Source organism: Belonocnema kinseyi, chromosome 7, assembly GCF_010883055.1.
Source record: "Belonocnema kinseyi isolate 2016_QV_RU_SX_M_011 chromosome 7, B_treatae_v1, whole genome shotgun sequence".
Taxonomy (NCBI): domain Eukaryota; kingdom Metazoa; phylum Arthropoda; class Insecta; order Hymenoptera; family Cynipidae; genus Belonocnema; species Belonocnema kinseyi.
Window position 1 is genome coordinate 48,092,269 of NC_046663.1, and position 15,066 is coordinate 48,107,334.

General features: G+C 23.8%; 2 protein-coding genes across 2 annotated transcripts in view; one reads left to right on the top strand and one right to left on the bottom strand.

The window, feature by feature from the left end:
- Window positions 1–10,886, bottom strand: part of LOC117176441 (dnaJ homolog subfamily C member 11-like) — a 30,600-nt gene extending 19,714 nt beyond the window's left edge. The window contains exons 1-2 of the mRNA XM_033366681.1: window positions 10,567–10,886; window positions 9,979–10,108 (exon numbers count right to left, since the gene is read on the bottom strand). Coding sequence (XP_033222572.1) covers window positions 9,979–10,108; window positions 10,567–10,638 — 202 coding nt within the window. The 5' untranslated portion in view covers window positions 10,639–10,886. The remainder of the gene's footprint in view (window positions 1–9,978; window positions 10,109–10,566) is intronic.
- A 2,948-nt stretch (window positions 10,887–13,834) lies between these two features.
- The window catches only part of LOC117176442 (dnaJ homolog subfamily C member 11-like), a 17,178-nt gene continuing 15,946 nt past the window's right edge, over window positions 13,835–15,066 (top strand). Inside the window, exon 1 of the mRNA XM_033366682.1 lies at window positions 13,835–13,839. Within this exon, the coding sequence (XP_033222573.1) occupies window positions 13,835–13,839 (5 nt within the window). The remainder of the gene's footprint in view (window positions 13,840–15,066) is intronic.

A 15,066-nucleotide genomic window follows, 5' to 3' on the forward strand; every position in this document is an offset into this window, starting at 1 on the left:
AAATAGGCAAAATATATATTTCTAATTTTTAATATAATGATGCAGTTAAAGAAGGCCACAAGAAATTGACGAACATTTATAGAATTCAACACAATTTTCATCAGATCTTGATTTTTTTAAATTAAAATCTAATACCTTTTTTTAAAGATTCGTTATAAGAAACTTCTCAGAAAACATTTCAACCATTTTTTACTTAACAACAAATTTTTTTTTGTAATTTTCAGAAATGCCATTTTTGAAAGGTTTTCAGATTTATTTAAAAAAAAAACCTTGAATGAGTGCAAGAGTAATATGTCCAAATTTATACCTGCAAAAATTTGACTTTCGATTTTTGGTGGTCGATGCCCCCCTTACCCTTTCCAATTTTTTTTTATTGGGGAAAAATAAATTCGATATTTTGTTCAAATCGGTCAACATTAACTAGTGCCCCCCGAGCTTTTGAAATTATTATGACGTTTTAAATAAAAAATCTCGACTTTCGGAAAAATGAAAAAAGTGCGTTTTATTAACTTTTTGTAAATTAAAGCTTGACCGCCTCTTCAGGAATGTTCAAGGAATAATTCATACACAATAACTTTTAATATTCACACGCCCATCCCCCTTGCATTGTGCCCGGAAATCCTCCACAAAATGCAAAATATCAGTTTTATATCAATAATGTTGATTGATTTCAAGAAAAATATTTCTCACTTAAATTAACATATTTCACGATTTACAGGATGAATAAATTGTTTAAATATATAAAAATGGTTTAAACAATTATAAAATATCCTGAAAAAATTACTTTTATCATTCGTTAATTGTGTTATTAACCCGAGAAAAAACTCGGGAAAAATTGTTTAAAGAATAAAAATGGTTCATAAAATTAATTTCCAAATATAATAACTTATCTTTCAATGTTTAAAAAATTATAATTAGTGAAAAAAATGGAAATTTGAGACTTTTTGTGACTTAAAGAAATAGTTTCCAGTTGGCCAGAAAAATACAATTTATTATGGTAAAAGAAAATGAATAAACAAAAGTAATTCAAATTTACTATTTTAATAAAATAACAATGTTCCTCAAAAGGCTATCCCAAGATGTTACAGGGTTAAGACTAACACAGAATGGATGCGATTTAACAAACTTTAAAACAATGCCAGTAAAATTTCTGAAATGAACAATTTCATGTCAAATCTTGAAGTTTAACACGTATTTATTAGAAAAAATACGTTTTTTTAAAAATTTTATTCAGAATCTTCAATATTATGTGAATCGAGTTGAAACGAATTAATTATTATTTTAAACTACTTAAAAAGTGGACAAAATGTTGAATATTCAAGAAAAAAACACAACTTTCTAGCGTTATTCAAAGACAATATTATGTTAAATAATACTGAATTGCATAAACAATTATGTTTGTCTGCATGAATTAATTATTAGCTCGCACTAATTAAAAACTTGAAAATAAGGTTAAAAATGAGGAAAATCTCGACTTTACAGGGCTTTTAAAGCACATTGTAAACGATATTTAAAAAAGATTTTAAAGAAAATAAAAAGTGGATTTTTTTCATGAATTGAGTTTTAACATTTGTTTTTGAAAAATACAAAAATATGTTAAAATGTTTGATTTCACTTTTTTTAACTGCGTTTCACTATGAATAATGCCCCTGTTGGGCATTATATGTAATGCCTAGGGAATATATATATATATTGCCTGTAATAGATATATTTCATTGTGCAGTCACCATTTCTTCATCGAATTAGTTTTTACGACACGAATTCATTTATTTTGATGCAACAACAGATTTTCACAAATTTGTATCGTAAAAGAAAATTCTGGTGGTGAATGTAATTACGTAGAATATAATTTTTATTTCTAAATCAAAGTTTCGAACATAATAAAAACTGATAAAAATGATAAATTTTTTTATGATCCTTTACAGGGGTCTTTCAGTACATAAAAATACATATTTGAAAGGAAAAGTCAAAATAACTATAATTGCGGTTTTGCCGTGTCATTCAGTAAAATAATACATTTCCAGCTTTAAAAAAAGTTCGTGCCATGAGCTATTGCTCTGTTACATCGTATTATTTGCAAATGATTTAGATTTTACTCAAGTTTTTCAGCTCTTTTCTTATTTTCACAGGAATCCAGAACTTTTTCTTCTAAACTTATATGTATTTTTAGGTCCTAAGAGACCCCTAAAAAGGATATTAAAAAAAACTAAGATTTTTTTATCATTTTTTATTATCTTCGAAACTTTGAATTTGAAATAAAAAATATATCCTACGTAACTACATTCATCGCCAGAATTTTTTTCTACGCTAAACGTTTTGGAAAATCGTTTGCTACAACAAAATAAATGAATTCGTATGGTGTAAACCAATTCAATGAAGAAATTGAGATCAATCATTAAAATATATCGAAAAAATCACTGTTTTGAAACTTTCGAACATCAAAAAGTTTCTGCAAACTTAAGATATCATTTTAAAAATCTGAAAAAAATCATGGATACACATTTTTGAATTTAAAAAAACGATTTTTGCTAGCCACAATCAAAATTCCAATTTTTTTCGGCCCGCCCTAATGATTATAGAACATTACAGGTTTCAGTCATCCTAAAAAATATTCTAAGAGAAATAGGGGTAAAATTCCAACCAAATTGTTGAATTATAAAACAAAAACTAATTTTCTCCGAAAAAGTTGAATTTTTACTTCAAAAAAGACGAGTGTTCAACAAAATAAATAAATTTGAAACTAAAAAAGATAAACTCTCAGAAAAAATGGAACAATTACATTTTCAGAAAAAAAAAATTTTCAACCACAAAAATGAATTTTCAACAAAACAGTTGAATTGAAAACCAAAGAAATGAATTTTCAACTGAAAATATACATTTTAAACAAAAATGGAGTAGTTAAATTTTCAGTAAAAGAAAAATATAATTTTGAATTAAAAAACAAAAACTAATTTTCAACAAAAACGCTGAATTTTCAACCAAGATGATAAATTTTAAACCAAGATGAACTTTCTACTAAAAAAGATCGAGTTTAGAAAAAGAGAAGAAAGCCAAGTTTAACATAACTTTTAATAACCTCGAAATAATGCCTTAATGTTCATACAGATATTGAATCTTTTATAATGATTGATGTTATAAAAATTATATTGAGATAACGAAATAATTGAATTTTTAACCCAAAAAGATAAAAGTTTAAAAAAAAATAAAATTCCAACGAAATCGTTGAATTTTAAAGCAAAAAACAATTATTCTGCAAAAAAAGTTAAATCTTTAACTATTAAGATAAGGAAACATTCAATAGATGGCGACATAATGTGTAGCTTGTGAACGATTATTATTAATTGTCTAAATAATTGAAAATGTCTTAAGCAAAAAAATATTACTCTTGAAATTCCTTAATTGTATCATTAATTGCAGAAGAGAATAATTTTTCACGATTTACATAAAACAAATCGTTTAAACAAATGAAAATTGTTTAAATAATTACCACACTTCCTTTAATAATAAATTACTCTCAATATTTTTTAATTATGTCGTTAATTCTAGAAAATAACTTTTTACGATTTTAAGGAGAAAAATTTTTTATACAAATGATAATTGTTTAACTAATTGCTTCTTTTTTTCATTTTTTGGAAAATCCAGCTTTTCCCATTTAAAAACCCATGTTAATTACAAAATCCGGGACAATGGTTAACGTTAAAAAATTACATAATTTTAGGGACCTTAACTCGAAATAGGATTCTTAGTAACGCAATTCAAGGTATATTCTAGGTCAAAAGTCAAGTGTTTCTAGGTCTCCTTTTTTACATCAAATAATAAAAAAAATTTTTTTATAGTTGTCAAAAATGAGCCACTTCAATATTCTTTAATGGCCAACAATTTGCCAAGAAAGTAGAACCATAAATAAACAAATTTTTAATTTTTTTTCAAACATAAGTTATCTTTGAAATCTTTCTGAAACCTTTTGAAATCTTTGTGAATTCGTAGAAATCTCTTTGAGTACTTAAAATATTTGTGAAATCTTTTTAAAATGTTGTAAAATATAAATCTCTAAAATCCTTTGAAATCCCTTCAAATAATTGAATTTTATTTAAAATTCCTTAAAATCTTTTAAAGTTTCCTATAATATTTGAAATCTTTTTAAATATCTTACATTTTTTTGTAAATTTTCCACATATTTAAAAAATATTTCAAACTCTTTGGAATCACCTTCAAATTATTAAATCTATTAAATATTCTTGGAATATTTTTAAATGTCCTATAATATTTTAAAAAATTTTTAATCCCTTTAAACGTTTCAAAGCTCCTGAAAATTCTTTGGAATTTTTTTAAATACCATACAATTCTTCAAATCCTCTGAAATCACTTTTGATTGTTGAAATCTATTAAAAATTCCTTGAAATATTTTTAAATACCATATAATATTTCAAATTCTTTGAAAGTTTCTAAGCCTTTGGAAAATCCCTTAGTATAATTTAAATTATCCCAAAAACTTTCAAATTCTTTGAAATCCCTTGAAGTTATTTAATTGTATTCAAAATTCCTTGAAATTTATTAAAGTATCCTATAATGTTTACAATCGTTTTAAATCTCATGCAACTTTTTACAACTCCTGAAAATTTCTTGCAATATTTTAAAATACCATAAAATTTTTCAAATACTTTGGGATCACCTTCAAATTATCTAATTCTATTAAAAATTCCTTGGAATTTCTTACAGTAGCCGAAAATATTTAAAATCCTTTGAAATTCGTTAAAAATTTAAATTGAATACGCTGAAATCTTTTAAATTCGTTGAAATACTTTTTAAAGCTCTTGAAAATTCATTGAATATTTTTTTAATCTTTCAAATCCTTTGGAATCTCCTTCAAATTATTGAATTATATTAAAAATTCTTTGGAATCTATTAAAATATCCTATTATATTTAAAAACAATTTTAATTCCTTGAAACGTTTTAAAGCTCCTGAAAATTCTTTGGAATGTCTTAAAATACCATAAAATCTTTCAAATTCTTTAGAATCTCCTTCAGATTACTGAAATCTATTGAAAATTCTTTTCAATCTATGGCAATAGCCTAAAATATTAAAAATCCTTTGAAATTCCTTAAACCTTGAAACCTTTCTTTAAAATGCTTCAAAATACCATAAAATTTTTCAAAATAATACTTTTCACATTTCAATAAAATGAATGTTTTAAAGGGGGAGGGGGGGGGGCAAACATATATAATTATAGTTACTCGTGAAAAATTCAAGGAGATTTCCAGGTTTTCAAGGTCCTCTGGATACCCTGTTCAAATGATTAAAATCTATTAAAAATTTCTTGAACTTTTCAAAGCTCTTGAAAATTCATTACATATTTTTTAAATCTTTCAAACCCTTTGGAATCCCCTTCAAATTATTAAATACTATTAAAAATTCCTTGCGATCTATTAATATATCCTATTATATAATATTTTTAAATATCCTATAATATTTCAAATCTTTTGAAATCTTTTAAAATTTTTTGAAAATTTTCAAACCTGTTTGTAATTCCTAGGAATGTATTAAATACCTTCAAATCGTTCAAATCGTTTGAAATAAATTTTAAATCCCTTGAAAATTTTTTAGACATTTTTAAAATCTTTCAAATCCGTTGGAATCACCTTCAAATGATTGAATTCTATTAAAAATTCCTTGGAATCTATTAAAATATCATATTATATTTTATATCTTTTGAAATCCCTTGAACCCTTTTAAAGCACTTGAATTTTTTTTAGATATTATAAAAATCTGTCAAATTTTGTGGAATCCACTTCAAATGATTAAAATCTATTAAAAATTCCTTGGAATCTTTTTAAATATGCTATAATATTTTAAATCCTTTGAAATTCCTTGAAAACTTAAGGCCCTTGAAAATTCTTTAGATATTTTTAAAATCTTTTTAAATCCCTTGAAACAATTTTAAACTCCTGAAAATTCTGTGGAATGTTTTAAAATTACACAAAACCTTTCAAATCCTTTTAAGAAAATCTTGAAACTTTTCAAACCTCTTGAGAATTCATTGGAATTTTTTAAATACCATAAAAACTTTCAAATAATTTTGAATCCGCTTTAAATATCCTATAATATTTCATATTCTTTGAAACTTTTTAAGCCTTTTGAAAATCCCTTAGAATTTTTTAAAATGCCCCTACAATTATATTATATAAATATTACATTATATATTATATTATAAAATTATATTATATAAATATATTATATAAATTATATTATATTAAAAATCTTTTGAAATCTCTTGAATCCTTTTAAAGCTCTTGAATTTTTTCTAGATATTATGAAAATCTTTCAAATTTTTTGGATTCTACTTCAAATTATTAAAATCTATTAAAAATTCCATGGAATCTTTGAAGATATTTTATTATATTAAAATCCTTTGAAATATTTTGAAATTCTTGGGAACGTCTTAAGATACCCTAAAATCTTTCAAATCCTTTGAAATCCCTTGAACCCTTTTAAAACTCTTGAAAATTCTTTAGATATTGTTAAAATCTTTCAAATGATTTGGAATCCCCTTTAAATTATTAAAATCTATTAGGAATTCCTTGAAATATTTTTAAATATCCTATAATATTTCATATTCTTTGAAACATTTTAAAACTTTTGAAAACCCCTTAGAATGTTTTAAAATACCCCAAAAACTTTCATATTCTTTGAAATCCCTTGAAACTTTTAAAAGCTCCTGAAAATTCTTTAGAATGTTTTAAAATGCCATAAAATCTTCCAAATCCTTTGAATTCTACTGAAAATTCCTTGAAATCTTTTAAGATATTACATGATATTATATTAAAAATCTTTTGAAATTCCTTGAACCCTTTTAAAGCCCTTGAAAATTCTTTAGATATTTTTTAAATCTTTCAAATCCTTTGGAATCGCCTTCAAATTATTGAAATTTATTAAAAATTCTTTGGAAACTTTGAAGATATTCTATTATATTAAAAATCCTTTGAAATATTTTGAAATTCCTTGGAACGTCTTAAAATAACCTAAAATCTATCAAATCGTTTGGAACCCCTTAAACCCTTTTAAGGCCCTTGAAAACTCTTTATATATTTTTAAAAAATTCAAATCTTTTGTAATCACCTTCAAATTATTGAAATCTATTAAAAATTCCTTGGAATCTATTAAAATATCCTATTATATTTTTAATCCTTTGATATCCATTGGACCTTTTTAAAGCGTTTTTTTCTAGATATTATAAAAATCTTTAAAATTCCTTTGAATTCCCTTCAAATTATTAAAATATATTTAAAAAGCTTCGGACTCTTTTTAAATATCCTATAATATTTCAAATCATTTTAAATGCCTTGAAACTTTTAAAAGATGCTGAAAATTCCTTGGTATGTTTAAAAATACCATAAAATCTCCCAAATCATTTGAATTCTATTAAAATTTCCGTGGAATCTTTGAAGATATTATATGATATTATATTAAAAATCTTTTGAAATCTTTTGAAATTCCTTGGAATGTCTTAAAATAACCTGAAATCTTTTAAATTCTTCGAAATCCCTTGAATACTTTTAAAGCCCTTGAAAATTCTTGAGATATTTTTTAAATCTTTCAAATCCGCTGAAATCACTTTCAAATGATTGAAATCTATTGAAAATTCCCTAAAATCTATTAAAATATCCTATTATATTTTAAATCCTTTGAAATACCATGAACCCTTTAAAAGCTCTTGGATTTTTTTGAAATATTAAAAAAATCATTCAAATTTGTTGGAATCCCCTTCAAATTATCAAAATCTATTACAAATTTCGTGGAATCTTTTTAAAATTCCTATAATATTTCAAATCTTGTTAAATCCCTTGTTACGCTTTAAAGTTCCTGAAAATTCCTTGGAATTTTTAAAAATGCCATAAAACCTTTCAAATCCTTTGAATTCTATTATAAATTCCATGGAATCTTTGAAGATATTCTATTATGTTAAAAATCCTTGAAATCTTTTGAAATTCCTTGAAATATTTCAATCCTCTTGAGAATTCATTGAAATTTTTTTAAATACACTAAAATCTTTCAAATCCTTTGGAATTACCTTCAAATTATTAAAATCTATTAAAAAATTTTCGGAATATTTTTAAATATCCTATAATATTTCAAATCTTTTTAAATCTTTCGAAACATTTTGTAGCTGTTAACAATTCCTTGCAATGTTTGAAAATACCATATAATCTTCCAAATCCTTTGAATTGTATTAAACATTCCATAGCATCTTAGAAGATTTTATATGATATTACATTAAAAACCTTTTGAAATCTTTTGAAATTCCTTGGAATCTATTAAAATTTCCTATTATATTTTTAATCCTTTAAAATACTTTGAACCCTTTTATAGCTCTTGAATTTTTTTTAGATATTATAAAAATATGTCAAATTCTTTGGAATCTACTTCAAATAATATAATATTATATTATATAAAAAATCTTTTGAAATTCATTGGAATGTTTTAAAATAACTTAAAATCTTTCAAATCCCTTGAATCCTTTCAAGGCCCTTGAAAATTCTTTAGATATTTAAAAAAAATTGAAATCTTTTGGAATCCCCTTCAAATTATTATTATCTATTAAAAATTCCTTGAAATCTCTAATAACAGCTTAAAATAGTTAAAATCTTTTGAAATTCCTTAAAAATTTTTTTAATTCTTTAAAATGTTTCAAAATAACATAAGATCTTTCAAATAAAAGATTTAAATTAAATTTCGCATTTCAATAAAATAACTGTTTTAAAAAGAAAAAATTATAATTGAACTTCTCTTGAAAAAGTCAAGCAGATTTTCAGGTTTTTAAAGTTGAAACGAAATTCGGGGTGTTCCCTGAACCGGGAAATGACAGTACATTTATTTTTTGACCGAAAATTTTACAAACTTTTAGAAAAAAAATCTGTTCAAGTTTGATTTTAACAGTTTTCAAAAATAATCAGTTGAATTATATGTTTTATTTATGATATCATTCAGTTTACAACACGCAATTCGTAATTTTTTTATTTAAAAAATTGCCATCCTAAAAAGGTAAAAAACTTATAAGTAGATTAGTTTCAATTCCAAAATTTTGGATATAAAGCATTTCTGGTTGATCAACCGTAAATATGAAATATAATTATTTTTAAAATTGGAAAATTGAGCAAACAAGGATTTATAAATAAATAAATAGTAATAAAATTGATTTTACAACAAGTTTCGGAATCAGTTCCAAATTTAAGAATTTCCAGATTTTAAAGTAGAAAATTAAACAGATTCAAACTTCAAAAACTATTTTCAATTGTAAATTTAAATTAGAAAACAAAAAAAAATTTTAAACGTTACAATTTTAATTGTTCTAATTAAAAACTTCTAATTTGTAAGTCCATTTTTGAATTTTGATGTATAAATAAATATTCAACACCTATCATTCCTAGAAAAAATTTGATCACGTTGAATAAATATTTTGAAATTCTGAAAAGATTCAAGGTTAATGTAACATTTAAAATTATTTCAAATAATTTAAACGAATTATCTACGTATTTCAAAAAATCACACTATTCCCATCGAAATTTCGGTGCAAATATTCCAAAAATGTTTAGATGTTCTGAAAAATGTTGAAAAAAATCTACAACATGCAGATTTTTCAAGAGTTTGAAATAAAGTTTTAAAGCTTTTTAAGGAATTTTAAACTATTTTAAATAAAAATAATTTAACTTCTAAATTAAAAAATGTCCATTTGATAGAAAAATGTCATCGCTCAATTTTTAATGTTACCAGAAATTATTTTAGCCTCAGAGGCCGAATTTTTCAAATTTATTGGCCGTGAAAAATGTTTACGACCTGGGAAATCATAGAGAATTTTTTTTAGATTAAAAAGGTAGCCTGCAAATTCAAGGAACTAACCAGCTTGAAAGAACTGGCCGAGTTTAATTTTATGAAAAATTCGGAAATCGTAAAAAGATCGTTTATTAAAATGAAAAAATACCTTCGTATGCTCTCCTGGTTCGATTAAATAAAATTTCAGCTTCCTTTTTGTGATCCGGGTTCGGATGTTTATCAGGATGATACAATTTGCTGAGTCTGCGATATGCACTTATGATCTCTTCATTGCTCGCCTGTTGAAAAATCAAACTTGTTTAATTATTTTTAAAAATCGATTATTTGTTTTGTACACAATAAATTATTGTGTCAAGCTGATACACTTTGTTATGGAAACTTTTTGATGTTTTTTTTTCCACAACAAAAATGAATAAACACAAAGAATCTTTTTATAGAACGAATCGATAAATATAATTCCGGCTTGGGAAATCCTTTTCATGATATACATAAGCACTCGTTTTCCTTTTCGTAACTGTTTTGAATGTGTGAAAGTAAGGAAAATAATTATCCTGATAATGAAAAATGTACGAAATAACTTTGATAATGTATGTAGTTTGAAGTTATCCAGATTTTTTCTCTAATGAATTGAGCCGGTTTTAAAAGTCAATATAGTTAGGTTACGTCAGCAATGGGTGTCACGTGGAGGATTCAAGAGAATGCTTTTTTACAAAAGAAAATTGAATAATTTTCTCACATTTCTCGGGACGTTCATAAATGCATAATAATCATCCTCGATCAAGTTGTCCTGCTCACTGTCGTCTTCCATTTTTCCGAAAATTCACGAGTTTCACACTCTTTAATCAACTTTTTGCATGCCTTTCTTGAATAGTCAATACTTTTTTAAGAATGTTTTTTTGTATTTTTCCTAGAAAATATAACTTTGTCAAGCGTCGTATCCTTGTTATTCTATATCCCTTCACGGCTTGATGATTGATTTGATTGATTCGATTCCAATTTCCAAGAGCAGGTTTTTACATGTTCGATTTTGACTTGACCAACTTTTTTACTTGGTGGCTCGGGGCAGTCACCACTGCACTACACTGCAAAAAACATTTTTCATCCGTCAGATGTAGACACTAGACGCTTTCGGGATCTTTTTGTTGGTCACGTGACTACTCGATTGAGCAACGCGCGGAAGTTCTATGATTTCAAGCACGGTCATTTCAAGTTTGATTTTCAACGAAAAAATTAATTTTAGATCAAGGAGATTAATTTGAAAATGAAAATTGAATGGGTAAATTTACATTTGTTACGAAAATCAATGAATTTTTAACCAAATAGTTAAATTTTTAACTGAAATAATTTAATTTTCAGTTTAAACAAATTAATTATAAAAAAAAAAAATAAGAAAAGAATTAAACTTTCAACCAAACGATTAATTTTCTACTAAACCATACCTATTTTCAACAAAATGTTATCCTATAAAAATTTAATAAAATTAATAATAATTGATAATAAATTTACATTTAAAAATTAATTTTTAACTAGAAAGATTATTTATCAGCTTTAATAAAGAAATATTTCACTAGATTAAATGAATTTTGAGTTGAAAAAATTCATTTTTACGGGAAAAAAACTAATTTTTAACAAAACACATGAATTTTCTATTTAAAAAAAAAATAATTTTAAACGAGTATTCAAATTCTCAATTGTAATAATTTTAATATTCAGCTAACAAAAATGAATGATTAACAACAACAAAGAAAACGAATTTGCAACATAACAAAATACATAACTTTTCACCCAAACAAGCGATGTTTTGAATTAAAAATTGTAAAAGTAAATTTACATCTAAAAATTAATTTTCCACTAAACGAATGAATTGTTGACTGTAATAAAGGAATATTTCACTATATCGGCTAATTTTTCAGTTAAAAATCTTAATTTTCAACTAAAAACCCAATTTTCAACTGGATTCGTTCAATTTTCAGTTAACAAAATTAATTTTCAACTAAAAAACGAATCTTCAACAAAATTCATGAATTTTCAACTAAAAAAGAGAAATTTTGAGACAAAAATTGAAAAAGCAAATTTGCAACTGAACAAATTAAGTTTCAACCAAGCAAAATTGATTTTTAACTATAATAATGGAATATTTCACTCGGTTAGTTACATTTACATTTAAACAAATCTGATAAGTAAAAACAAATTTTCAACATAATAGTTACATTTGCAACTATAATAACATAATTTTCAATAAAAGAAATTAATTTTTTTTTAAAGTATTAAAAAAATACATGAACTTTCAACTTGTATAATTAAATTTTTAGTTTAAAAGATCGATCTTCAACCATAACAATGGAATATTCTACTGGATTAGTTGAATTGTCAGTTTAAAAAAAGAATTTTCAACTAAAATAAAAAAAAGAATTTTCAATGAAACACATGCATTTTCAACTAAAAAAGATAAATTACGAAGCAATAATTGAAAAGGCATATTGATAACTAAAAAATTATTTTTCATCTATGGAAATTTGTTTTAACTATAATAAACGAATATTTCACTGTACTAGTACAATTTTCAGCTTAAAAAATTGAGAGTAAAAAACCAATTTTCAACATAATAGTTAATAGTTAAATTGGAATAATATAATTTCCAGTTAAAAAAATTAAGTTAAGAGTTCAAAATTTAAACAAAATAGTTGAGTTTTAAACTAAAAAAAAAAAAACGATTTTTTAACCAAACAGTTAATTTTTCAAGTGAAATATTTTAATTTTTAGTTAAAAATTAATTTTAAACAAAAAAACTAATTTTTCCCAAAAGAGTTTTAACATGAAAATACGAATTAAAAAAAAAGATCAATCTTCAACGACAAAATGAATTTTTTTAAAAGCCTTTAAATTTAAATTATAAGTACGTAGCTGATATTAAAAAAAATGTATTCTCAACAATTTATTAACAATTTCATATTTCAAACAAAAAAGATTATAATTTGTAATAAAAAAATTGATATGCAACCAAAAATATGACTTTTAAACAATTAGTTGAATCTTCAATCAAAACAGTTTAATTTTGAACCAAATAGTTAAATTTTCAACTTGAAAAGATCAAGTTGAAAAAATTATTTATAAATTTTTAACTATACAAGATGAATTCAAAACCAAAAAATATAATAGTAGACTTTACTACCAAAAATAGTTGCATTTTCTCATTGAGTAATTGTTTGAACAATATTTATTTTGTTTAAATAATTTTTTTATCCTGTATGTCGTAAAAAGTTACTATTTTCTTAAATTAATGTAGCAGGTAATGAATTTTAAGAGTGCTATTTTTGTTGAAAAGGAGTTTGCAATTATTCACAATAAATATCTCTCTTAACATTAAATATCCAGATCATTATTTGCATAAAATAGTAACTTTTCAAGATTTACAAGGAAAAATATAGTGAAAAAGAATGAAAATTGTGTAAATAACTGTCAGATATTATTAAAAAAATACATTACTCCCAAAAAATAATAAATTTTTATAATTTAAATGCGACACAAATTGTTTTTCAACTAACAATAAAAGTTTAAACAAGTAAGAATTAGTTACAAAATACATTACAAATTACATTTTTTGTTGAGAAAAATTTATTTATAAATTCAAATTGATTATTAAATTATTAATTAAAATTGACAATTCGCCTTTTATGGTCGCAAATTAATCTTTAGGGTTGAAAATTCAATCTTCTTCTTAAAAATTTATCATTTTAGTTAAAAATTCATCTCTTTGGTTGAACATGTACCTATTTTGTTAAAAATTCGTCTTTTGTTAAAAATAAACATTTATTAGATGAAAATTAAGCCTTTTTTGCATGAATTCCACTGTTTTTTTGTTTTAAATAAAAATATTTATTTGTTATATAATCAACTATTATATTTTTCGTCGAGAATCCATCTTCTTTGGTAAGAAAAATTCAAGTAAAGTAGGTTAAAAGTTGAACTACTTTGTTAAAAATTAATTTGTTTGTATGAACGATATGGCGTATTTATTGAACTTCGAACGTGTATATTTTTATTTCAACTGTTTGTTTATATTTTAAATAATTTTTGTTGTTTAAAGCATTTATTAACTTATAATATCATCAATTAATGATTTTTTTTAAATAGTTGATCTAATTTATATATGTAAAGAGTCAATTTTTTCATTTTATTTGTCTATTCATCGGAACGAATATGTTAAGAAACATTTTTTAACATTTATTAATTAGTCCATATCATTATTAAAATACCATTAGTATGCCATATTTTACAAGGAATTCATTTTTTCAAAAAAATTCAGTGATTAATTAGACAAAAGCATTTAGAAAAGCACATTAATTCGTGATATTATAATACAATTTATTGTTAAAAAATATACAAAATATTTAAACAATAAGAGGTAACTTAGAAAAAGTCAGAGTTAGGCTAACGCTTTTGAAACTTCTTAACAAATCTATCAAGGAAGTACGATTTTTAAGCCTTTTCCTGTAAAAATTAAAAAATCGAATAAAAACGAAAAGCGTTTTTATCTTAATGAAAGTTAATAAATAATTTTTTATTTTAGAAACAAGTTTTCTAAACAGTTGTCCATATCAGCTATTTATGAAGGAATAAAAAAAGTTTTTTTTTTACAGAATCGATAATTTATTACTTGGCAATAAAACCTGAGCATCATATTTGATCATAATATTTAAATTCATGATTGTTTATGAGAGATTCCACACAATATTTGCCACCAAAATGTTTTTTCACGTAAAATATATTTTTTTCTATTTAACATGAAGGTCTTTTTCTCAAATTTCGAATAAAGTATACTAAAATCCACTTTAATCATTTATTTAATAATATAAATCAAATATTTATAAGAAAAATAGATTTTTTCAATTTGGACCTGTTGCAATAATTTTGTATTTTATTTTAAAGAGTGGATTAAACGTTTATCGTGATCTGGTTAAAATTTGGGAGCGGGTACTCAAATACTTTCGAAGCAATTAATTTTTCAATAGCAATAAATTTTGAATATATTAAATTAACAGCATAAAAATATACGATTTTGGAAGTCGAATACCAACCCGAGCGATACAATTCGCGCGCGCGAGCCTGTTATATTGAAAAAGGCTCAAATGAGTTTTTAAAAATATGTGATATCTCGAACGAGATATCACGTGCCTTTATTTCGTTGGTTACAGAGTAAAGTCAAGATTAGAACTAAACTAGTGGCCCTGAAGCC